At 41.2% G+C, this 25728-nt stretch overlaps 1 protein-coding gene across 5 annotated transcripts in view; it reads right to left on the reverse strand.

The window, feature by feature from the left end:
• The window catches only part of FYCO1 (FYVE and coiled-coil domain containing 1), a 53253-nt gene that overhangs the window by 21525 nt on the left and 6000 nt on the right, over nt 1–25728 (reverse strand). Inside the window, exons 1-14 of one of the 5 annotated variants that reach the window (XM_009331230.1) lie at nt 22989–23094; nt 22609–22793; nt 20975–21081; nt 19740–19865; nt 15974–16080; nt 14953–15096; nt 14091–14184; nt 11052–13682; nt 9899–9991; nt 8741–8859; nt 6978–7145; nt 6397–6546; nt 4113–4318; nt 3623–3767 (exon numbers count right to left, since the gene is read on the reverse strand). In XM_009331230.1, the coding sequence (XP_009329505.1) occupies nt 3623–3767; nt 4113–4318; nt 6397–6546; nt 6978–7145; nt 8741–8859; nt 9899–9991; nt 11052–13682; nt 14091–14184; nt 14953–15096; nt 15974–16080; nt 19740–19865; nt 20975–21081; nt 22609–22663 (4145 nt within the window). In that variant the 5' untranslated portion in view covers nt 22664–22793; nt 22989–23094. Of the gene's footprint in view, nt 1–3622; nt 3768–4112; nt 4319–6396; nt 6547–6977; nt 7146–8740; nt 8860–9898; nt 9992–11051; nt 13683–14090; nt 14185–14952; nt 15097–15973; nt 16081–19739; nt 19866–20974; nt 21082–22608; nt 23095–25728 lie in introns of those variants that run through there. The other 4 variants (XM_009331231.1, XM_009331232.1, XM_009331229.1 and 1 more) reach the window with 4 other exon arrangements.

Consider the following 25728-nt stretch of genomic DNA (forward strand, 5'->3'; position numbering starts at 1 on the left):
TACAAGTCATTAAGAAAAAAAGAGTCCAAACCAAAGCAACAGGCTGTGCAGACAGGCTGAGATGTCCTTTCTACCAAAAGCAGTGCTGAGGTGTGAATAAACTCTTTGTTTCCGTACCAGGGTAGAGGCAATTTTTTTTTTCTTTTCACACTTCTGCCATCTATGATCTTGATTCTGTTGCTGCAACATTTATTGCAGGCATGTAATTTCTACAATATGTTAAAATGGAAACACAGTGCACTGGTTTACCCTGGGGACTTTGACCCCGTGCTAGACAATATCCTGACCTTTGTTTTAGAACACAATCTGCAAATGTGAATGCTTTAGAAATAAAAGAGTTTAAAAATACAACACTTCAAAAGAGAACCCATGAGCCTTTAAGTAGTAGGATGTACCGCAATTGCACAACTCATCTCAGCTTCTCACATTAAGATTTCAATCAGGTTGCTCCAAACTTACCTAACAGACCTGAAAGCATGAAGTGACTACTGCTTAATCTTAATCTTTAGGAAAGAGCTGCTTCAAGGTCAGCCAGAGTTATGCTGGTACAGCATCTGTCTTACCTTGCCACACACCTGTGCAGCTCATGACCAAGATGAGTTTTACTTGGTTCTCAACTGACCTGTACCACTAAAGGCAGTCTCTCAAAATTTGCTGTTATGAAGTAATGCCATTGTAATCATTTCATGTCACTTCAAGGAAAGAACTACAGGGGCAGGGTTAAGTGAACAAGTGAAAAATAGACTAACAGTACAGTAGGCACTAAAGGGGGACAAATAGAAAAGAAAACTTCCTTAAGATAATTCACTGCTTTGAGCACGAACTCGTGTTTCTAGTCCAGCAAGGACTCACACCCAGAATAAGGTAAGGTCAGTGTGAAAATCTCAGCCAGACACTCAGCCAGAGTAAGGCTGTAAGAAACTATGTCAACAGAGCATATCTATCACAGATCTTGTCTCTGTCTGTTTAGACCACCCAACCTCCCTTCTCTTCCCTCTCTTGGCTGCTTGTCTCCCTCCCTTTTAGAGCTGCACCAATTAGTTCAAATCTCTGGCAAAAAACAAATAGCTTGGACTATTTTCAGCAGAATCCCAATAAAGAAGTCTGGCCTGAGAACTTACTTATTTGTATGCATTCCTCAGACATACATCTAGCAAGCACAATCCTGGATCCTTTGTGTCTTCCCTACGCACAATATCAAAGCAAATTCTACCCCATATATTCAATTTCATGCAAAGAGAACATTATTGGGATGCCAGTGGATTGTTGTTTGTACTTCAAGACTACCTGAAGTCTCCACATAGAAATCAGGCCACGTTTAGCTGGACACTTTCAAAAAAAAAGATCAAAGGTCTATATGAAGTCAAGGTGGTCCACCAGTCCAGTACGGCCAAGAAATCTGCAGCAGTGAAACCAGTAGCTCAGAAAGTCCCTGAACTGCAGATCCCTGGAAGGTGGGAGAAAACACACCGAGAAATTATCAGTACATCTGCTATGGGCTGCTGTCAAAGACAGGACAGAGGGTTAGCGGAACCTTTGCTCACATTCATATAGGTAATATATATATAGTGGTTCTGGCATGTTTACCCTCAAACACCCCTCAAACACCCATGGTATCAAATGCTGCATTATCTGCTCGTCTGCTAAGCTACACTATACTACACATATACTCCTCACCACAGAAACAAGTGAGAAAACTTCTGTCATAATCAACACTGTGCTCTGCTTTTTTTCTTCAACACATACCACAGGTGCCACACCATCGTCTGACTCATGTGTCAGTTTCTGCATCTCTCCCATAACACAAACCACACAATCAACACAAGATGCTCAACTCATCCACAGTGTAAGAAGGCCATTCTCCTGCATTCTCCTCCAGTGTTCAGGCTAGTGAGACCTTTCAAACATTTTGTCATGGGGAAGGGCAGGTGTGGTCTGTGTTCTCTGCAAAGTATGTCTCAAGCTCCCAGTATGACCACAGTAGGACTCTCCCCCAGCTTGTAACACTAATGAACCAAAAGCAACAGAGGATAAAACTATTTCCTGGCTTTCCTAACTATAATCTATAAACAAGGGGAGATGGACAGATAAAAGTTTACATGGTGCAAGTAGGATGTTGCATGGGCGCCCTTCAAGAATTGTATTCCAGTGTTAGTGGTAATCCTTCCTTCCAGTCTGAATACTTTGTGGGACAAGAGGAATCTAGCCCAATCCCAAACTGAAAAAAATGGTGACACATGCTTATTTCTTTTCTCCTGGTTGGATTCTCCAGAGCTAACTCACCTGTGATATCCCTTCTGCAGACAGCATGAATTCAAAGTAGTAGTATATTACACTTTTTTCCTTCTTAAAAGAAAGAAACAAACAAAAATCCTCCACTGCAAATTGTCCCTTTGCAAAACAAAGGCAGTACTAACTTCACAAGAGCGTTGTGAAGCTCAGTTCGTTCATGTCTGCCCAACGCATGATAAACATGAATATACTGTCAGTGTCAACAGTATACAAAATAGGCAGAATACATAGAACTTATTTACCAAGAAACAAAAATGTAGAATTTTGAAAAGTTTTTTTTTCCAAATAAACAAGTCTGTACGGTCTGCCTTCTACCTAAGTTGTAAATCATTGTGGTTTATGCCGGAAACAGATCTGCTGAGGACAAAAAAAGCCTTCTCAGCAGCAGACTGGTTACTCTGTGGCTATTTTACGTTTAGCATTTAGATTTATCATGCTTATTTTTCCGCTCAGAAGCAAAACAAGTACAGAATTTAGGTGAAATTGCTTTTTTTTTTCCTTCTCAAATATATAAAAGTTTTTGAAAGATAATATATTTCACAGAACAGAATTTTTGGAAAACATTTGAAAATATTTGAATGATAGTAAAACAATATTTTGTATAAACACGGATATACATTAAACTATAATACTACAACATAGTTTGCAAACCAAGTACTTGGATATTAAGATGGCCTTAGATCCTCTTCATTGCTAATTTATGTAGAAATAGATGTAAAAAAATAACTGAAACCTGCATTCACTCTCATTTTCTTAAGAAAAAAAGAACAAACTTCTGCCAGATTTAGCTATGCAACTCCTTTTTCTTTTCTGTAAGCTATTAACTTTAAAGTTGTAAGGAGTCCTACAGACACAGACCAGTTATTTCACATTCAGTTCAATGAAGCCTGTTGTAAAAAGAACAAATCTTTCCTTATCTTTTCCCCACCCCCTTGTTCTCTTGATATTAAGTAATGGTGAGCATGACAGAGAGTATCGCTTAGCTCCTACTATAAGTTAAGTGTGAATGACCAGTGATCCAGTGTGGCCTGCAAGCTGATTTTAATGGTGACAGCTGGCCTGGTGACAGCACAGAACTGGGAATACTCCTCTGTGCTGTGGCGCAGCAGGTGGAGGGAGAGGATGGAGTTGTTTGGATTTACTAGATTTGATGCTGACTGTGCAAATAGGCCAAAATTATTTTGTGTTGGTCTGCTGAACATGTGCCTGGGAACAGAATTGTCTTCTCTTTATGCAGAGGTTAGCTATCCCCACTGAATAAAAAAAAAAAAACAAACACTCCAAACAAAACCCAAAAGAGTCCCCTCTCCATGAAGCAGTGTTTACTCACAGATCTGTCACGCTTTGATCCAGACACTCTCCCTCCATCTGACTTTCATTGTAGAGAGAGTCTGATTCCTGTACTTGGCACAGCTCCTCATCAGTGATTATATCAAATGCTCCATCATCTGGTGGTTTAGAGGCTTCGCTTGCAACTGTGCCATAAAAGGACATGAAAAGAAATATTAATAATATTAGCTGGTTGTTTCGAAAACAAACAAGCAAAACCCTTAAGGGCTTCAGACTGGGCCATTCCTCTACCTTTACAGAAGCATTAGATAACTACTAGAACCAACTGAAAATCTCAGGCTGACTGACACTCATTTAATGTACATGCAGATTTTTGTCAATACCAATCAAATTCAAAGATGGGACCAATCCCACCCTGAAAACACTCCATGAACATGCAGGTCCTTGGAGCAGGAGGTGACCATGTGGTTTCTTGGAGAATGTCCAAGAACCCTACTTATTTCTCTGCAGCATGCAAACAATACACTAACCAAAAGCCCTCTCAGATGGTGACACAGGTGATTCCAATGACGCTGGTGATCCTTCCTGGTTGGCACTGGATCCAGAGTCATCTGTACTGTCCACAATGACTCTAGGCTTATTAAAGCAAGCTCTGCAGCAACGCTCCTTTTTTCCACCAGGCTTTGTCACCATGTAGTTGTTGCAGCAGTAGTAGCAGAAAATGCGACCGCACATTCTAGAAATGATTCAAAACCAAAGGTGTTAGAATAGTACCACATACAGGTGGAACATATCTACATGACAGAGTCTGGGGCTTTGTCAAATGGACTTGTACTCTGCAAAAGCCCGAATGCTACATCCATGGCAGAACTCATAATACAGACTGCGCTGCTTTCTGAGATGAAGCAAGTAGTTTTCTTGACAAACAGGATGCAGAAATGCACATTCATACTTTGCTGCCTTAATAAATAGGGAACACAGAAAAAACATAAAAATACTAAAAAAAAGTAAATATACATTTAAACATAAATACATAAAAACAATTAAATGCCCACAAATATGCAATACAAATAAATAATACATATATTAAGTACATATGAAGCAAATGTACTTAATAATATTACACAGGCCAAATCTCATACTCAGAGCAAAACTCTATTTGATTGTAAGGAGTGTAAGAACACGTCTGTATATCCCTACTTAGTAATCACCCCTCTCCCCTTCAGACAGGGAAGAAGAAACAATACTGGACACACACATGTACATTCATCCCTCCTGTCCCCACCACTCTGCAGTCTCTCGGTATTAAACCTGTCAACTACTTTTTAATGAACTTGTTAAGATTTTCATGAAGAAAAGCACCCAGACGGGATGACTGTTATTTGTGAAGTCTTAGTGGTTTTGTTTTTACATAATCATTTAAATCATTAGTAGGTACTGGTTTCACAGATTTTAGTAGGAATGAGTAATTTGAAAGTTGTTACCGGAAATGACTTCACTATTCATTAATCCCCATCGAATGTTCCCTACATTAATATGCAATTGAAAGTCCCAGTACTACGTAGCTTACATGATGAATCAGGTCATGAGGATAAACAACAGTAAAGAGCCAAAACAAAATATCACTAAGACCCTGAAATGTATCCACTTAAATATATTTGAGTAAATCTAGATCAGGTAACTGATAACTCCAAGCAGGCTAACTGTATAGGAAATAATTTAATATTAACTTTTTTTTAAAAGATTACTTTGCAATTGGTAATTATCTCTGAACATATCTAGTGTAAGTAACCAAATTTATAATTGCACAGCATGTTGGATTTGTTCTGGAATACTTCTATCACAATAGCAAAAACATCTTAGTGAATATTATTTACAGCATGCACGGAGCAATGCATAACGAATATATTAAAAACACAGTCCTTCAAAGAAACACACTATGTAGGGTGTGATTATCTTTGTTTCCAGAAATGAGAAACTGACAGACTCCCCAAGACAGAGTTGCATCCGGATCTTTGCCTTAATACATGTCAAGGGACCTTTCCATAAATGTCTCTTATCCCCTTGTGAGTTCATGTGTTCTTTCAGCCTCTACAATGTCCTGTATCAATGATTTTGACCAATTGTGCTGGTTTTGGCTGGGATAGAGTTAATTTTCTTCATAGTAGCTTGTATGGGGCTAGATTTTGGATTTGTGCTGGAAACAGTGTTGATAACACAGGGATGTTTTAGCTATTGCTGAGCAGTGCTTACACAGAGCCAAGGCCTTTTCTGCTTCTCACCCCACCCCACCAGCAAGTAGGCTGGGGGTGCACAAGAAGCTGGGAGGGGACACGGCTGGGACAGCTGACCCCAACTGACCAAAGGGGTATCCCATACCATATGACATCATGCTCAGTGCATAAAGCTGGGGGAAGAAGAAGGAAGGGGGAGACGTTTGGAGTGATGGTGTTTTGTCTTCCCAAGTCACCATTACACGTGATGGAGCCCTGCTTTCCTGGAGATGGCTGAACACCTGCCTGCCGATGGGAAGTAGTGAATGAATTCCTTGTTTTGCTTTGCTTGTGTGTGCAGCTTTTGCTTCACCTAATAAACTGTCTTTATCTCAACCCATGAGTTTTCTCACTTTTACCTTTCTGATTCTCTCCCCCATCCCACCGGGGGGGAGTGAGTGAGCGGCTGTGTGGTGCTCAGCTGCAGCTGGGGTTAAACCATGACACCAATGAATTGTGAACATTAAGAAGTATTTCATCCATGTAAACAATCATACTCAATTTTGCTTTTGAACAGCGTAATAGAGTTCAACAAACTGACCTGCAGTGGTGTCGGCGCACCATCCATGAGAACTCTCTCTGGCAGTCCAGACAATGATTAACCTCTGTGTCCCCCTGCCACCTTTGCTCTGCACTAAGCTTCTGCTGGAACTCCAGAGCATCTGATTTTTGCCACAAAGCATCCTTATCTCTGCAGGGACACAGTTAAAAGAAAGAAAAACACATAGAAATTATCAGTGCTGGTTTACTGTTAACCAACCTCAATCTGAACGCTGGTGAAAGCTTCACAGCAAAAATTGCTCCGCTGTAACTTCTGAGGAGTTTTCAGGAATAAAGATAGATCAAGAAACCTACCAAAGCTCTTGGGAAGGGGGGGAGAAAAATACATGCCGTGCAGAGAACTACGTATTTTTGCAAAACAGACAGCAAATTAAGGAGGAGATAATATTGGGTGTTATATTTTTGACTGCATTACGGAAATCTAAAATTTCAACTGCTGATGAACTTGGCCATTACATGTATCTTCAATTCAGGAATACAAGACTGAACCACCTAGGCAGTACCTCTTAATATCCTAAGCTAGGATTTTAATTTCTGCTTGCTGTTTATTTTGATGCCAACCTGATAAGTTCTATCAAACGTTCTTCAAGGAACTGTTTTGTTCTCGTCAGGTCATCCAGCTCAGCAAATAACTTCTGGTCGCTGCTATCTTTGTCAGCTGCCACCTTGCTGAGCTTCTCACTGTAATCCAGGACCTTCTCTTTTGCTTCATCAGCTTCTTTTTGGATCCTGATCAAGTACAAAGGCAATGAAGAATCATTTTTAGCTCACGTGCATTCAAGTCTTCCCGAAGGAAGGAAGGAGTCCTCCACCCTGATAAACAGGTAGTTTCAGTGAAATTGTTCTCAGCATGCATATTTTTTATAGCTAGCCAAAAACTCTCCAGTGTTCTGCATCACTGAAAGTGCACACAAATCTGTTATCTGGTGAATACTGTCAGCAATCAGCAATTTCTTGGATGCCCTGCTTATAGCGAAGCTTATGGCTACCACAGTGGGAATAAAATTAGTGTCCTTGGAAGCTAAGATCAGCAGCAGCTGCAAACTGAGCTAAGTGGGGAAAGTCCTGTAGCCGCAGGTTGCCCAGCATTTGCAGGTTACACAGAAAAGTGCCATTTAACACATACTCCTCCATAGCCTTCATGTTCACAAAAGGGAAGCAAACCAGTTTCTCACTATATTCTTCTAACACAGATGCAATTAAAAAACTAAAGGTTCATAGAATCACAGAATCATAGAATGGTTTGGGTTGGAAGGGACCTTGAAGATCATCTAGTTCCAACTCCCCTGGCATGGGCAGGGATACCTTCCACTAGATCAGGTTGCTCAAAGCCCCGTCCAACCTGGCCTTAAACACTTCCAGGGAGGGACACCTCCCTGAAAGTGTTAAGACACTTCCAGGTTAAGACACCTCAGTTCACTGCACAGTCAGTGGAAAGAAGTGTCCCCAGGAAGCTTGCAAGAATGTAAGTCTTGGCTTGACGATACAGTAATTTCAGTACCGTGAGTCCTAGCAATGGATCAAAAATGCTACAGCAACACAACACGAAGAGCTGAGCTGATCTGAACTCACCTCAGCCCATTCAGCTAAATTCAAATATTTTGATGAGTTAGATTTTGTGCTGACAACCTTCAGCACAGATCAAGAATCATCAGTCTTCCCACAAAGACAGATGATATCAGCACAAAAACGTAAAAATAAATAGGCTTTGGTTAACCCATTAGACTCTGTGTGAGCCCATGCCTCATGAAGATCTATTTCGGACTGCCAGATAATCTGCACCACACAGGCCACATTACAGACCTTGGAAAAATAGCCTGTGTTAGATATTTAAAACTGATAAGAAACCTGACAAAGACATGCAGGATGTGGTCCCATTCAAATAATTCTTATTGATTCCCTGAAAATTCATGGACAGGAAAGAAAAAACAAACTGTCAAAAAGCAGAAATTTTCCATTCCTTATGGAAAAAAAAAAGAGCCAATATTGGTGTTTTAATTTTGTGACTAACCTATAAGGTAAAAGGAGGTTATAAAATGTCTTGCAGTTTCATAAAGGAAGACATATAATGAATTTATGTCATCAGCTAAATTAACAATACAATAAAACCTAAACCTTGCTTTCATGTGTGCTGTGTAGTTTACATATTTCTCATCTGAAGTGTCAATCTGATACTCCCCATCAGCGCCCATGCACTATTTGCCCTATATAAACCCCATGGCATATGCTACTTCATAAACCACAGCAATTTTCAATATGCTTTGGTTATTGGCCCCTTGCTTGGCTTACAATTAATGGCTTGCGTAAAGAACCCAAACTCCCACCTTTCCAAGAGTTCTCTCAGAGATGTCACCTCCTCTTCCTTCTGCAGCCGAACAGATTCTGATTCAGACAGCTGCTCTCTTGCTTCATCCAGCTTTCTAGACAAACTCGTGTTTGCAGCCTAGTGAAATAAATTACTGTATTTCCTTACATATAAAAACAACACTTTACCAAGCATTGGACAATTACCAAGACACCTAAACAATGCTTTAAAAGAATCAGTTAAAGCCAAAACACCAATTAAGATATTATTGTATAAGGAGACACTAATTAGTTGTGTACTAGTGATTGATTACTTCTGTCACACTGAATAAGGGATAGACTCTAAAGTAAGACAGTATTAAGCCTGTAATTCTTACTAGTCCAGATCAGTTGAGCTTTTGCCTCCTTATCAAGGAAAATCTCTCAAAGATAATGGCAAAAGAATACGCCCTAAAAGTTTTTTCACCACCTAAAAGTTTCAAAAGAAAAAAAAATTAAAAATGAGGAAAATGTTGTTTATTAAAGCTATATGGAACATGAAGGACAATGGAAACAAAAACTTCTTTCACAGCTAGCCTCTCCAGAGAAGTTTGCCAAACTCAGAGTCCTCAGGGAACATACCTAACTGCATCTAAAGGTGTACATATTTCTGCTAGCAGGCAGGGCCAGGTTCAATAACCTTAACTTTCTTCTTTCTGGATTCCTTACACCTCAGTACGACCCTCCTAACTCAACTGTTTGATAAATGCATTGCAAAAATCCTATTTTCTTCCAGCTGGGGTTTTTCTCAGCCCGATTTATTCTCTGATTCAGTGCCCCTTGCAGCCTGCAAACAGTTGGATCCACACTTGTGGCTGTGTGCAGTGGGCATGCAGGGCCTAAGACAGACACCTTTTAAACCTGCACCCCCATTTAAGAAGTGTACACATAACCAGGTCTTAGATAAAACCTAACTAGCTTTCAAAGCAGGACAAATCCTAAGTGCTGTTGTGCTTTTCATAATCTGTTTCAGTCGCTAACTTTCGGCTGCCAAGTATTTTGTCTGCAGCACCTGTATTTATTCAAGGGCATTCTCAGACTCACAGCCAGTCATCAGAAATGCTGCCTGCCTTCTCAGTTATAACACTAATGCCTGCTGACACACACACCTCTGTCTTTTAATCAGACTGAGCACCTACTTGTAACTCTGCAATCTCTTCCTCTGCAGCATGCTGTTGTCGCTTCTGCTCCTCAAGTTGCTCTCTTACTTTCCCACACTCTTCACTGACAGCCTAGCAGAGAGATTGAACCAGGAGTTAGCACTCCTCTAGCGGCCACCCCTTCATCTACAAAATTCCCAATTGTGAATCACGAGTGCTCTTACTGCCATGTATGGGATAAATGCAGCACCACTGTCAGGCTTGTGAAAGACAGCTAAAGAGACACCCAGCTCATGGATTCAAGGGAACTCCCCTCTGTGGTGGTAGACCAGCTGTGTTTTACTGTTACTTGCTATGGGCTATTACAGTTCTCAACAAAAAGAAGGCCCAGCTTGTGAATTGCTTTGGCTCAAAAGAGTGAGATAGCCCAAATCATACTGAGGTTTAAGAAGCATTTATGAAAACAAAACATAAATGAATGTACACTACTTTCTCAAACTCGTGGGATTTCTGGATACCACCAGTGGCGTAAGCCTCTGATCAACTGCCAGTCTTAGACATTATCTCAGAATGGCAGAACAATCACAACAAAATCTTCAGCCTTTAGGTGTGCTGTTTCACATTTACTGTGGCTGACTCACATTTTTCTGGAAGCAGAACTTTGATCTTCTCAGCTGCTACCTTGAGCAGTTGAAAGCAAAAATACATGAGGGAATTAACTGCAAAAATATCTGGTCTCAGTCTAAGTTTGCTTTCATCAAAATCAGTTTTAAGGAGAAGTAGTGTTATGTATGAGGGTAGGGAACAGGTCTTGCAATGTTCCTACCAAAAAAGAAAAAAATCACAGCTGTGACCAGAGGAAATAGTTACAGAAGACGCCACCTTCAGTGCCAACATAAGACATTATCACCTGTGACCGGCTGGCTTTTCCATATCACGTGGCCTCTCCACTGTGCTCAGATGGCCACACTATACATCTCCAAAAAACTCTAAAGAGTTATTTTATCTCAAATAGGCCTAGGCCATGAGTGTAGAGACATTTTCAGATTCCCAGGCTAAGGCTAGATGCACGCTAGTCTCAGAGTCTGACCAACACAAACCTTAGGATTTCACACAGTAATTGCTACAGCAGATGGTAAAGCAGGGGAAATCCTGCACAGCTCCCTCAACTATAATAATCACATTAATTTACCTTGAATTTTGTCTGATAATTTAGAATCTCTGTGCTCATTTGAAATTTTGTTGCAGACAGCTCTTCTTGGCTGGTCTCTTGGAAACTCTGTGCCTGTTTCTTTACTGTCTCCAGCTGCAATTGCAGACTTGGGACAGCTGTGGCACATATTTGAGCCTCCTCTAATTTCTCTTGCAGGCTCTTGTTCTCCTGTCTGAGATTAGAGATGTCAAGCTTCAGCTTCTCCTGTTGCTCTGCTGCCTGTTCTTCCAGTTCTTTGAGCCTTTCTGTGGCCTGGGCTAACTGCTTTTCTGCATCCACCTTTTCAGAGGTCAAGGCACAAATCTGAATACCAAGTTCAGCCATATCCGTGTTGGTCCTGTGGAGGAGATCTTTGTTTTCTTCGTTTTCCATTCTAGCAACATCCAAGTACCGCTTAACTTTGGATAGCTCTTCCTTCAGGTTCAGCAAATTATTTTCCAGCTCAGCTTTTTGATGGGCTGCTGTCTCCTGCTCTTTTTTCAGCACTTCTTCTCTTTCTTTACATTGCAACAGTTCTTGCACATGGTTTCTGTTGAGTGACTCACTTTGCTCTTTCAGCTGCTGGACAAGTACCTTCTGCTCACCCAAGACAGTCTCTGTGATTGCCAGCTCACCTCTCATCTGCTCTCTCTCATCTGTGGTCTGCTGAAGCTTGACTCGCAGGTCGAGGACTTCTGCTTGCAGCCTAGACACTTCACCTCGGTTGACTTCCAACTGCTCTTCACTCATGGTCAGTCTGGAGGCCAGCTCTTTTGCCTCCTTCTCCAGAGAAGCCGCCTGCTGTAGTTGGTGTTTTTCCACTGATTCCTTTTCTGATGTGAGGGATTCGATAAGCTTTGTCTGATGAAGGCATGTCTTTTCAACACTGAGCTTTTCTACCTCAAGAGTCTCTGCTTTCTTCCTATGTCTTTCAGCTTCTGCTCTTAGCTGCTCACACTGGCTCTCCATGCCTTGCAGTTCTACTTCCTTCTCTGTGAGCTGTGACTGGAGACACTCTTTGCTTTCCTTCAAGGTGCCTAAGCTTTTTTCCATTTGTAAACTATGCTGTTTGGCACTCTTAAGCTGTCCTTCAAGTGAGGCATAAGACTCCTCAGTGGTCTCTTCTCTTTGCTTTAGTTCTTCATAGTCTGAGTGCAGAGCATCTAATCTCTCCTCCAGAATTTGGCTTTGCCTCCTGGCATTCTGCAAGTCTTCATCCAGCTGTCTGTTCTCGTCCCGGAGCTTCTTCTCTTTTTCATCAACTGACACCAGGGCATCATCTATCTCACTCTGAAGCTGTTTCTCAGAGGCTCTCAGCCTGGCTACCTCAGCTTCCAGGGAAGCTTTAGAAGCTTCCAAATTTTTCAGCTTCCCTTCCATCTTCTTCTTGGACTGCTGCAAATTCGCATTCTCTGCTTTCAGCTTCCTGCTCTCCTCACCCATTTCACTCACTGCAGAGTTTTGCTGCTCCATCTGCTCCTCCAGCTCCTTGACTTTCTGGCTGAGATGCTCCTTCTCAGACAAGAGTTTCCGGTTTTGCTCCCCAAGGCTACGCACAGTCTGACTCACCTTTGTTAAGTGACCCTCCCGTAGTTCAAGTTGCTCGGCTTGCGACTGGGCTTCCTGTTTTAGTGCTCCTTCCCTCCTACCATACTCCTCCTCAAGTTTCTCTTTTTCTTTCCTTGCTTCCTCAAGATTTTTTTCCAGTGACCCCACCTGAGCCAGCGACCCCATTACCTGGGTCTGGAGCTCAGCCATCTCCTTTCTTTTCAGGGTCAGGGCCTTCTGAAGTGCATCCATTTCCTTTGCCATGGTTTCCAGGGTCCCAAGCAGCTTTTCACTCTCTTCTTTGGAGTCAGCAGTGAGGCGACTGTATCTGGATTCCAGTTCCTTCTGTGCCTCTTCTTTCAGCTGCAGCTCTTCCCTTGCTGCTTTCAGCTGAGATGCATGTTCATCACTGAGTCTTTGCATATCTGCCTTTTCCTTTTCTGTGTCCTGAAGCTTCTCTAACAGTGCTTGTATCTGTAGGGCAGAGTCACAGTGGGCTGTGGCTTGCTGTCCCTTTTCCTCCAAGGCAGCATCAACTTTTTCAAGGAGGTTGAGGTTCTTGTGTTCTGTGGAACTCAGCTTGGCTTTGAGCTCATCGATGCAAAGATCCTTCATAGCAACCAAAGCCCTAGAGGCCTCCAGCTCCTGATTCAGCATCTGCAGTTTTGAGGCGCAGTCTTCCTTGCTGGTCACCAGCTGTTCCAGCTTTGTTGAATACTCCTTCTGCTGCTCCACTGCATTCAGTTCCAGTGACTGCAGGCACTTCTGCAGGTCATGAACAGTGCTCTGAGTGGAGTGTGAGACCTCACACTGCTTCTGTAACTCTGTGATCATCTTTGTCAGCCGGGAGTTCTCCTCACCATAGTTATTGCTCTTCTCCTTTTCTACCTGTACTTGTTCTTTCTGAAGGCTGACAGCTGCCTGGAGCTCCTGGTTTTCCATTTCTAGCTGGTGAATACGATCTTGAAGCTCCCTCTGTCTCAGCTCAGCCTGGTCAAGTTCTACACGCATCTCTTCAAAGCCCTCAAGGTGTTCAACATTTAGTGAGCTATTTGCATCTGGGCTGGAGGGAAACTCTTGGGCCTAAATGAACAGAAGGGGAAAAACAGAAAGTTTAAGAAGTATTAAACTTGCATTTAAATGGTGTGCTCAAATGAGAGCAAGTTCAGGTTCTCAAAGCACAGTGACGTTGTGTGTTGAGTTCACAGCACTACAAGATACCAACTTGGTATGGGGCTTGTTTTCACAAAAGATAAATGAAAACATATGTATCTGCAAGCAGTCTTCTGAATATATTTTTTTCCTCTATAACATTTGCATGTTTGGTTGAATCAGCTACTGGACAATTCCCTTTACTTTTAATTAAGAACTCTTTTTGTAGTTTACCATTGTAAGAGTCATAATGACCATAAAACTACGAAGCTCTCTGGAACTATGCCATTAATTAAAGATCTACCATGCCACATAAACATTTATTTGTAATTTGCTTACCTGCAAATAATTGCTCACTAAACTGCTCATGCTGGAACTGCGGCTTGGGGGCTTCCATAAATATGCTGAAGATCCAAGTGAGGACAGTGTCCTCCTGTTGATCACACAGAGAAACAATATGTAAGAGAATTCTAAGCACATGCATACATGTCTTTCTACTGTTACGTGTAAGATTTATCTAGTTGTAACTACAACATAACTGCACCTGGTGTCTGGGCCAACAACCACTGAAGTTGATGGAAAACAAAATAGGGATATCAAAGGCACCTAGAAAAGATTATGGGGTTGGTAGCCATGACTTCCCACATCCACAAGAACCAATGCAGCTTTGCTCTAAGAAATTGTATTGCTGTGTGGTGGCAGCTCAACCAGATGATGGCAGCATGCAACCCTAGAAAAATCCCACTGATACAAATGGATCTGGATCAGACCTAGTAGTTTTTGTTATTCCCTGCTTTGAGGTGGGATCAGGCAGTGGTGACCGCATATTGTCATCTCTACCATCGCCACAAGTGAAGCACACTGCTTGGCTATTCAGTCACTACACATCTCAGCTCTTAAGACAGAAGGAGCTAAGAACATTTCTTCTTGTGCCTGTGAAGATGAGAATAGCTTGGGATTTGGGCCTAAACTACAGTTACTGGAAGTACTCCATTACAGAGCATCACCTCTGATCTCTAGTACACAGTTTACTGAAGGAAAAAAAGGCCAATCCGGTCATAGACTAATCACATGGAGAAAGTGTATGCCTGCTCTAACACAAGTATTCCTACCTCCAGAAGCAGAAGCTTTTACAGATTCTGTAGCAGGCAGGTATTTTATGGCCCTGTTAATACAAAATGATGAAGTGTTTCTATCTTACCTGGCAAATGCTGGCCAAGCAGCATCTAAATCATAGCCTCTTGATGCCAAGTCAAACTGAACGTCAGTGAGCTCATAGAGTTGACCCACAATGTCAGAACTCATTTTGGAATTCAGAAATGGACTTCTAGCATAGTACCAGTCACTTGAAAACAAAATAAATTAAGTAATACTCAGTCATAAGTAAAAAAGAAGCAGCAGTTTCACTTGCAAAAAAAACCCACATCATCATTATTCACTCCACCCCAGAAAAATTATGATACGCTATTCTACATGCAAACTGAAAGCAACCAGACCCACCAACCAACATCCATTCCCTTTGATGTGAATGAAATCAAACAGCTTCAACGAATTCCACAGAAATATCTTTAAAGGAGCCTCTGCACAAAACACTTTTTGCTGTAGTGCTTGGGCAAAACACCAGCAAGACAAAATATTTGCTATACACTGGATAATCACACAGTAAATACCTACAGCACACACTTAATACATCAAAAATTAGGGACAGAAAGTAGCAACCAGAGTTAAATACACTGTGCAAATAGTTGGCTTTTTCTAAAAGCCCTACCAGTGCCCCTCCAATCAACTACAAACTATCTTCAGTGTTCCTTGGCCAGGGGCAAGCTGTTCCTCTGTGTGACAATCCAGAGATACATGCAAATGCTTTCTGGGGCTTTGCGCAACACATCCAAATTAATCCTCCCTTATGATGTACAGCACAGAGGATCAAACACGGGATCTTGAATGCTTATAAAAATGTCACCTTTGAAACTGACATATAGAAGCATCAGCACCACCCACTCCATACACATTTAGCTGTAACAACTTTCAACCTTTACCAGCCTAAGATAGATATGAAACAGTGATCCAGGCCAAAAGGTCTATTATCCTTCCTATCCTATAACCAGCTCTCTAAGCCAACCATTTGGAAGGGTTTCAATTTCTTTCAATAGCTACTAGGTGATGTTGCTTGATCACATTGAGCAAACACCCAGTAGTTAACAAGGTACTTTGCTATTCACCTGGTCACCTTGGTGTTCATAAAACATTGCTGCAAGGTGTCTGCTAGCCTTTGGTGAACCAGGGAGTAACGAAGAAATGCTCTTCCTTTTCCAAGAGATGTTCGTAGCTGGAAAGGAGAAACCACAAGAAAAGAAAATTCTAAATATCATTTGTAATCATGTAGAGACATGGCCGTAACAGTCTACATACTGAAACAAAAAACCCCACAATAAGCCACTATTTGTAAAAGCAGCAGTTAAGAACTGCCACTGAAAGACACCTTCTCCCAACACTGTCATTGGGTGGAATCTTTTTTGAATTATGAATTTGTGTCTACAGCTGGGTGTTGTCCACTTTATAATAATATAAAAGGCATCACAGGACCAATGAATCATCTAATATACTGAGTACATGAGCACAGACTAAGCTAAGGGCAATTCCCAATACAAGGCAAAATCTCAATGTGCCCAGCAAAGCCAGAAGTGACTGCTTAGGTTACTTAAGATGTTTCTGGCCACAGCTGGAAGAGCTTTAGGGCAGATGTAGTCATAGGACAAAGATGTACACATATACAAATATACATCCCCACAGACACAGTAACCCCAGATGATGCAAAAAGCCTTTCTTAATACTTAGCCATTAAGTTGATAAAAATCTAATTGTTACTTCAGACCAAGAGCAGCTGCATGACTGAAATTAATGGATCTTTTTATGAAGACAGCTGTTAAATCAACATAAGGGGGATCACAAAACTCAGCACTAAATTCTGTTATAGCTACTGACTTGGGGAATTGATGTTTTGTTTTGTCTTTTACATCTGAGCTATTTGTTGTCCTGCAAAATAATGAAACAATAAACAGTAGTGTTTCATTTCTCCCTTCCATCAAAATCAGTAACCAATTTAGGAATGGAAAACAAAAGTGATGAAAAGAATTTCTCGCCAGTCAGCCATGCTCCTAACCAAACTGCTCATCCAACTAACAAACCAATTATATTAATGATTTAAAAATGGAGGCCAAGGAAAATATTAGAGGGGCTGAGTCTCAAGTTAGTAGGTTACTGTAAATTTTGCTTGAAAAGTTAGTGTGAAAGAAGGCTCAAAGGCCACACAAGCTTTCTCTCCTTCTGATCAGTATTCCACTGTGGTGAAGTGAGAGCAATACCTTAACTCTCAGTTTCCTTGGTTTTGCTGTGACTAGGCTTCTGCGGTCAAGTAAGACACAGGTTCCTTGTTTATCTCAGCAATCCACTATATACAAAAATGTTCCTTATAAATGGAATGATGAAATGTGGAGCAAAGGAAGCAACACCTTTTACTGCTTTTTGGTTTGAATTCTATAGGACACAAAGTGTGAAATAACATGGTCCCCAAAGGCTAAGTATCCCAGAAACAGCAAATTTAATTTGCCAACTGGTTTTCACCCTCATTCACCCTGTAGATGTCTCAATATTTCTTCATGGAGATGCCATCCCTGCCCTGTGCACAGAAGCTTACAAGTGTTTTTCATAACTAGGCATATTTAGCGAGTATCTTAAGAGCAGTCAAAAAAATCACTGGAAGCCACTGAACTAATCCTATAATTACTCCCATTGTTTTACCAATTTAAACCACAATGCCTTTTTTAAGCACAAAGATACTAGAACAGAGAAGTAGAGGAAAATATTTACATATATACAGCTACAAGTAGTCAAAGACTATTTGACTAGGAAGTAAAACCATGCCATCTCCTGCTAGAGCCCTGCCAGAATTCAGGGAGGCTGGCAGTGTCCTGGTATTGTCAGTGTTTCCACATTGACTGCAAACACTGTAACTAAGGTGCAATGTGTGGCTGTAAAGATTTGGAAAGATGTGTATTCAGTGTAATCAGCTTTTGAAAGGGAAATGACCAGAACTCACTGCTCACCTAATGCTATCAAGGACAAGGTGCTCTGTTTAATTAACAGCTGGGCAGTTTCCAGGGTATTCCTAATTGCTTCCTTGCTCCACCTCTCTAGCATATCGTGCACCCTAATATTAGAAGTGCTGCAGGCAAAGCAGAAGAGGAGGCATTATGTTGTTAAATGTTTGACCATTCTTAAAAAGTAACTTCCATTATTCTTTCCTCCTTGTTCACTTCCATCTTTGAAAGTCAACAAGTACTGTTCAGTGAGCAAATAAATGACATTTGGAAACCTTTATGTTCTATCCAGCCAGGTTCAAAAATTGGCTGCTGATTTTCACCTGTAATGAAGGGGAATAACCAACATGTTTGGTGTTGAATCTGTCACTTCATTTCTGGACCTGAGTATGCCAGCTCAGTTATCTGAAACAGTTGACTGATTTTTTTTAGAGTTCATATTCCTAAACCACAAGCTAATAAAGTTAAAGGACGTCTTCCACAAGCTAATTTCTATGGCTGCACAGAAATTGAAATAGAAAATGTCCTTCTTCCAAACAATAATTTCTGATACCATGCTAACCATTAAACAGCCAGAGGTACTGAAGAAGGAGGAAAAAGCAGAGAAGCCTTTACATGTGGTAATATGCAGGTGATACCACAGGCAGCAGACTGTTGAAGACTACAGCACAGTCACCTTTGCAGAGAAATCAAATCGGCTACTGCTGCTGAGAATTTAGGGGCCAGTAGCTACAGTCAGAGGATCTGACTGTAGATCTACAGACCTGCAGCAGCAGTCACTGTCCTTCTCCAGTCCTCCTGGAAGTAATGGGAAAATCAAACCCAATTTCCACGGCTCTCCCCTGTTGCCCTTCCCAGTGATAAAACAAACAGTAGCCCCTCCTTGGCTTGTTTACCTCGGAACAGCAAAATTCAATATTGCTTAAGTTGCTGAGAGAAGAAAGTGAGGTAGAGAACACAGAGCCTGCCTCTGCTAGAGTATCATGGCTCTCTTTCAGATGGTTCAAGACAACATATCTAGAGCTGCTGTGGAGGAATTGCTAAGAGAACAGGGAAATCTTCTCTAAATAGTAACTTGCTAATACAAGTTACCATTGCTCACAGATAACAGAACTGAGCATCAGGACAATGCTGGCCAGCACCAGCACACCACCGCCTCTTTTACCCACACGGGAAGTTCTTCAAATGATTCTAAAGACTCAGACAGGATCAGCACAGAAAGCTTCTCACAGCACTTACTACACCCACTCATTGAGCTGAAGACATAACATGGCTGTTACAAGATTAAGCTTTTATTAATATATCTAATAAAAATAAAGCTTTTTGTCCTGTTCATGACAGCTTACCCGAGGGAATAATGACAACCACCCTGAGCCATTACATCATGCTATTTGACATGGAGGAACAAAGTTGAGACAGAAGATGAAACGCTGCTCTCAGTCAGTCCTCCTCAACTCTGCTGACCAGTTGAAAAAGTCTTAAGAAATGTCAAACATGGTGAATCTTTCCTCTTACTCTTAGAGCAAGTCCTGCCTTAAGCTGTGCTAAAGATGGCAGGCTCTACCCTTGACTTAATTTTTCATTCCTTTTTAGAGAAAATGCCACTAAGTTTATGAAAAGGTGGGGCACAACCAGAGACAAAAAGCTGGTGTGTGTAAGTGGTCTTCAAAGTAAGTAAGAGTCAGGCTATCTAATCCTACGTAATTTAGTGCCCTAGTAAAAAGAGTAACCTTGCATTTTTATACTTTACATGAGAATCAAAAATAAAAATTCCCAACTTTTTTTTGCTGTATGTTAAAAGCAGCGTATTTTCTTTTGGTTTCTACTGCTCTCTGAAGATATACCAAAACATAAACCACATATTATGATGCTTAACTGATATACTTACTTCCGTAATAGACTTGACAAAGCGGATTCCATCATTAGCTCCTTTGACTTTTGCCAGACAGTCGCAGAAATAATCCCAGTAGTCCTTTCTGTTCCCCAGCAATGTGTTTTTTTCTTTCTGGTCAAACTTAAACAAGGAAAACAAAAAGCAATGAGCAAAACTTAAATATAAAAATACTTATATACAGCTACTTGGAATTCTGTTCCTCTCCCAGCAACACGTGCTTTCATGACTCCTCTTAGTTTTAGCAAAGGAAAGAGGCATTGTACTGCACTGATGCAATCCAGCAGTTACAAAAGCTACTTTACAGACTGTAACAGATAATCATGTTCTGGGTCTAGTTAAAATACAGACATCTATTCAAAACTGCTGAAACAAAGACTTGCAGCAGATTCAGCAGCTATTCAAGAGCAAGGAACTAACAACCAGTTGCTAGAGACCTGCAATCAAGTGTGGCAATAGCACACATGTATGTACCAGAAAAACCTGCTCTAGCTAAATCACGTTCAGAGCAGCAGTGCAGCGAGGGTATGAGCTGCATTTTGGACCATTTAAATCCCAAAGGATTCTTCAGCTTCTGCTGAAGCCTCTGCAACCAAATTAAAACTCCCTTGCCTAGATTAAGGCTAGATTAGCATGTCTTTGGTGCAATCAGTGACATGATTACATTATGTGTAGACACAAGACTATGCAAACTGAATTTCAGTTTGCCCAGCAGTGTCCCCTTTTACTTAAATTTTGAGGATGGCCAAAAAGCAGCATTCCAGATTAAAAATCAGCCTTTTGCGTTAAGCTTTCCATACAATAAAAATGAATTTCCAAAGTGAAATTGCTAAAAACCTGTAAATTACTCACACCACTATATTTGCATCATGATCAGCTTACTAGTATTTATTTTGCATTAAAATGTTGTCAAGATTTCATTACCAGAGTTTTTCCAAGATAATTTAGCAGGACATATCTTTAAAATCAAGCTCAAATCTTTCAGATCAATAGAAAAATGCCTTACATTCTTCAATCAAACTGCCAGCACTGCCTTTTCATTACATTTATTTACTTTCACTTGAAATAAGTAGAACAAGCAGCACACATTTCAGTCCACTTACTGAAAAAAAAAGAGACTCAACCGGATATTTATGATTATTTGAGTTAAACCCCACATACTGGAGAGGCAATAAGAGAAAACCAGGCCTAGCTTTGATGGTGGATTACAAATGACACACATCACTTTTTACCTGTAGAAGGTACTCAAGCTTGTAGGAGAATTTTTGCAAGTTGACACTGTCATCTGTGATCGGTTCCCCTCCTTCTTTAAATTCTTTACTTAATTCAGTCACAGCATCTTTAAAATAAGACACCAAAATGGTTAACTAATGCAAGAGATATATAGCACTGAATCCATAAACAACTAAATAGATGGGGTTTCTGCCTGGACATTATGCATGTGTATTCAGTTTCTTTCAGTCCAACTGTCTTAACAACAGTGCAAAAAGCTTATTGATATGCTTGCAATTTAACACCACCTATAAAAAAAATTGAGCTCAAGTTATGTATACTGACTACTTCTTCTTAAAAAGAGCAAAACCTCCTTCTGACACTTAGCAAAAACTGGTAACAGACAATTGCTAACTGGTTCTTCAGCAAAGGAAAGAGAAATAACTTTTTGCTGTCTCATGTGCACATTAAGGTATTGCCACAGGACAAACAGAATTCTGATTAGAAAGGACAAAGCATGTAATCTGCTAAAGGGGATCAGTAACACGAGAACAGTCATTCAGTCAGCACATTTATCTTCTCCATGCTTTATTCAGGAAGGTTCAGCTTGTGCTGGTTACAAAACACAAATGGGAACAAAAATTCACATAAAAATAAGCATACAGCAACTCCTCTTCCCTAAAACCTACACCTGTAGTGGGTGAGGAAATCTCGAGTCAAAGCAAACTCTGCTGTCTCCCTGCACACTCTGGCCCCAAAATGGTGTACATCTCAGCATCAGAAATTACTGATTTTGAGCTTCCTTTCCACTTGGTTTTGTACTTCTTTCAGGTGCCTGAGTGAGCCTTAGCTCCTAGTCCCACTCAATCCCCTTTGCAAATTAAAATCTCTTCTTGTTAGCAGGCACGTAGATCTCCTTTTTATGTTACAGGAAGATCTAGATTCCCAGCTTTGGTGCATATCATACCTTATATTTAATAAAAATTAAAAGGAAAAATATCTGGATCTTGGTATAGGCAGCTGATTAGGACAGAGACAGAGCAGGAAAATGGTTATGAATCTGCTGCCAATTTTGCCTGCAACAGAGCTGTAGAAAATGAGGTTGGCTACTGCTAGTGGAGGACAAGTCAGGTGCACAGAAAGCATGTTCCACTGCAGCAGGAACAGCAGATCGAATTCTCCAGCACTCTTCCTCTAGGTCTCCACTCCCAGTTTGGTTTGGCCTTCTGGTTTTTTCCCTTCCTACATTAGCAGCAACTCCACACCAGCTTCCCATCAAGGGAGGGTCTAAAAATCAGACCTTCTTATCTCACATGAAGTCCTGTAACAGCATAGCTCTATTCATGCCAACAAAGGCCTAGCTCACACTGCACACCCTACAGACACTATTTTTTAATTGTAAAATTTATTTCCCATCTTGTATGTTTAAATTTGCAGGATTTAAGAATTTAGAATCCTGCAGAAGGCACAGCACGTCTCTCACAAAAAGATCAGTCACATCTCTACTGAGCACATCACACACCTTGAAGTATGTTGCTACAACTGCTGCACAGAAGTGTTACACAACTGAAAACACAACTCCTACTCTCTGTTATTTAAAACATGGAGGACGCAGTCCAGCCGACAGAATGAATCTGTCAGCATGGCACTGTACCTTGCAAGTCTCTGATAATCCGCTGCAGCTGGCTTTCGCCACTAGTTGCTGCCATCTTGAAAACCAAAGGAGTTCCCCTTCTGGGCTGTTAACCGCTTCATCCATCTAGATAAAAATAGCAGAGTTCATATCCTTGATGCCAATTGGGCTGACGAAGATTATTCTTCGCTGTGACACCTGCAATTCTGTAAAAGTCAAAAATAAAATTAAAGTCTTTACCACCTCAAATGGGCAGAAGAGAGGTGCTTTAGCATTTTAGATCCTGTTTAGTAATGAATTCCCATAAGGCCAACTCTTTTCCAGGAACCTCCTCTATATTTCCTTCTAGATTTCACTTTCCATTTCAGTTATTTCTTCAGTTATATCTTTCAAAAGCAAACCTCAGAGAGCAGTTTTCTCTTGCTGGAGTTACAACACAGTTAGTCATACAGCCCAGCTCACGCTGGCAATTCATGCAATTCATCTTGTGACCCTGAGGGAGGTTCTGATGACACGGGACTTTCCCTCCCAAAACCCTCTGCCAGATCTTCCCTATAGGCTGCAGAGTAAAAAGATACGATGACTTTTCCATTTCAGGGAGACTTTCAAGACGCGGACTAGGCACAGGCTAAGTCATCAAAAAATGATGCATGTTTGATTCTCTGGCATTGGAGCATATTTTTAACTCATAAGAGCTACTAAAAGATTTAGTACTGGAGACTGGTTTTAGCACAAGAAACATCTCTCATCCCCTCCTCAGAACCCACTGTTCCCAACACATGTAAGAGGACACCACTCTATTTTAAGCTCTGTTACAGCATCCCTGGCTGGATAAATATACCTTGCACCACATCCCTTGCCTAGAACAATGACAAGTGAGTTATACCTAGCACTCACAGAAAATCTTTCCTTAATTAAAATTAATGAATTAAAATTAATTAAAAGCCTCAAACACTTTACTAAAACAACCATGCCTGGGGACCCAAACTTTCAAACACTAACCTGGGAACAATCGTTCAAAAAAAGCCACATAGAAACTGCATAGGGAACTTACTAAGCATCCTGTTCAAAAGTTGTTCAGAAATCTGCCTGCAATGGTACAGCCAAATTTTCAAGCAAGCACAACACCCGAAGTACTGAATCTTTAGAAAATTTGCTGTTACACTTCTGTGCTTTTGTTATCATTCAAGCTCAACTACAATGAAATTAAGCTGCAATTAAAATCTTACAAACTTTTGAAATACAAATGTGATTAGGTCAAATGATTATATCTCCTTTCTCTTCTTTTTCTTTCACTCCCAAAATAACTAAATTAGCATGGCAGAAGTAGGTTTCTGAATGAATCAAATGGACCATCCTTCTACCCTATGTACCGAGGTATTGTTTGGAAATGGTCCTGACATGATCCCTTATTCTTTTCTTTTTGAAACAAAGCAAACCTTAACAAAGCCAGAGAGACAGAAACATGGTAAACATAAAGAAAAGGCTGAAACTAGGCTTACTAGTTGTGTTTCTCTTAATACCCGTGTTTTGTTACCTGCTAGTTTCCATTTCCATATTTTGATGGCAGTCGTTACGTTATGACACAACTGTCGCATGAACCATATGCTGTCTGGGGAAGGGCCTTGGCCTGCAAAATCCCCACTACAACTGTGCTGCTTCAGGGAGAGGAGGCCAGCACAGCATAGACCGGCCAACCTTTTGTGGTGCCAAACATGATTTTTTACCCTAGATTAACAATATTACCATCCCAAGATTCCTATCTTGATTCTACTGAGTGATCATATAAAGCACCACACTTCCTGGCAACTTGCTGAGTTTGGGTACCACAGAAAAAAAGCAAGAATAACAAACCCAGTGAGTCAATGTTTCCTTTTCTAAGCACCCACAGTAATATCAGCCATATCTGTTCAGTTTGGCAACTGTTACAGAAAGGAGCGTAAGTGATAAGACTGTGTAATGTGGGCAATGGCAAGCCAAAATGTGTGGCCAAACCAAATGCTCTTCCTCACACAACGGGGGAAAAGAGCAAGGACCAACAAGGGGATCCTGCCCATCCTTCCCAAAGGCCAGAATAAGCTCCAGTTCAAGGCTCCAGAGACACAAAGATTATGCAAGAGGCATGCCAGGAAAACAGTGACCAGGCCAACTGCAGGCACGTACAGAGAGCCTGGAAGAGATGGCAGTTTGGAGTTGAGCCCTTATTTTGCAACAGCCAGTGAAGAGCAGGACATGGGCATCCTATGGCAGACAGGCACAGCATGGGACCTCGTCAAGTGCTAGTTCCTGGCAGACTGCCCAAGCAGAGATTTACTGGGGGGGGATTAAGCAGGTTTAGAGCTGCCCCAGCCCCACTAGCACTATGTAAGTTAGTGCATTTGCCCAGAAGTCACAGATGAATGACTACTGTGTGCACAACAGTTCAGCAGCACAGTGCAAGGGAAGGCAGCGTGTTCCCAATGGGTTGATCCTGTTGTGCTAAAGCAGCCCAAGACATGCATCTTTATCCCTGCCAGGATCTCCTACGCAGAATGTGGGAGCCCTGAACAGAGACCACAACTCAGCTGGAGGCATGTAGCTGCACAGCCTACTCCTCTTCTTCGTCTCCTCCCAATCACCCCTTTCCTCACTACAGGGTGCAAGGTCTCACAGTTTCCCCCTTCCTTGCATCAGCTCACACCCATGAGACATGCATTTATTCCCTTCTTTTCCCAGAGGTGAAGGGGATCTTTCAACCCAGGCTATTGCACAAGGAGAATGTGCTGAAACTTTTTCTGCCTGCCTTCTCCTCTGCAAAACGTGGAGAAAGGTACTTCTCCCCTGGTCCTTCCAGAGGTGTTCTTAGAAAACACTGTCCATCCCACAGAAACGTGCAGAGCTCTCACTTCCTGTGGCAAAGAAAGCTGACAATGTACCTTAACCGGTTTCCCAAGGTTTCAAAATAGGAAGATCTTCTGTAAACACCTGATGTAGTCCTTCCTGATCACAGAATATTTTGCTCAGAATTCTTTAGAGCACAACCCTGTTCCTCCAGCATTTCCTACCTTATTATGTATGCCTGTAAATATTTGCTATGTGAAAACAGCATGATACATGTGTCAGGCACGAGTGACCTGCTGTGGGTCAAAAAGCTTTTTAGGT

Source organism: Pygoscelis adeliae, unplaced genomic scaffold, assembly GCF_000699105.1.
Source record: "Pygoscelis adeliae isolate BGI_AS28 unplaced genomic scaffold, ASM69910v1 Scaffold99, whole genome shotgun sequence".
In the NCBI taxonomy this organism is placed as follows: domain Eukaryota; kingdom Metazoa; phylum Chordata; class Aves; order Sphenisciformes; family Spheniscidae; genus Pygoscelis; species Pygoscelis adeliae.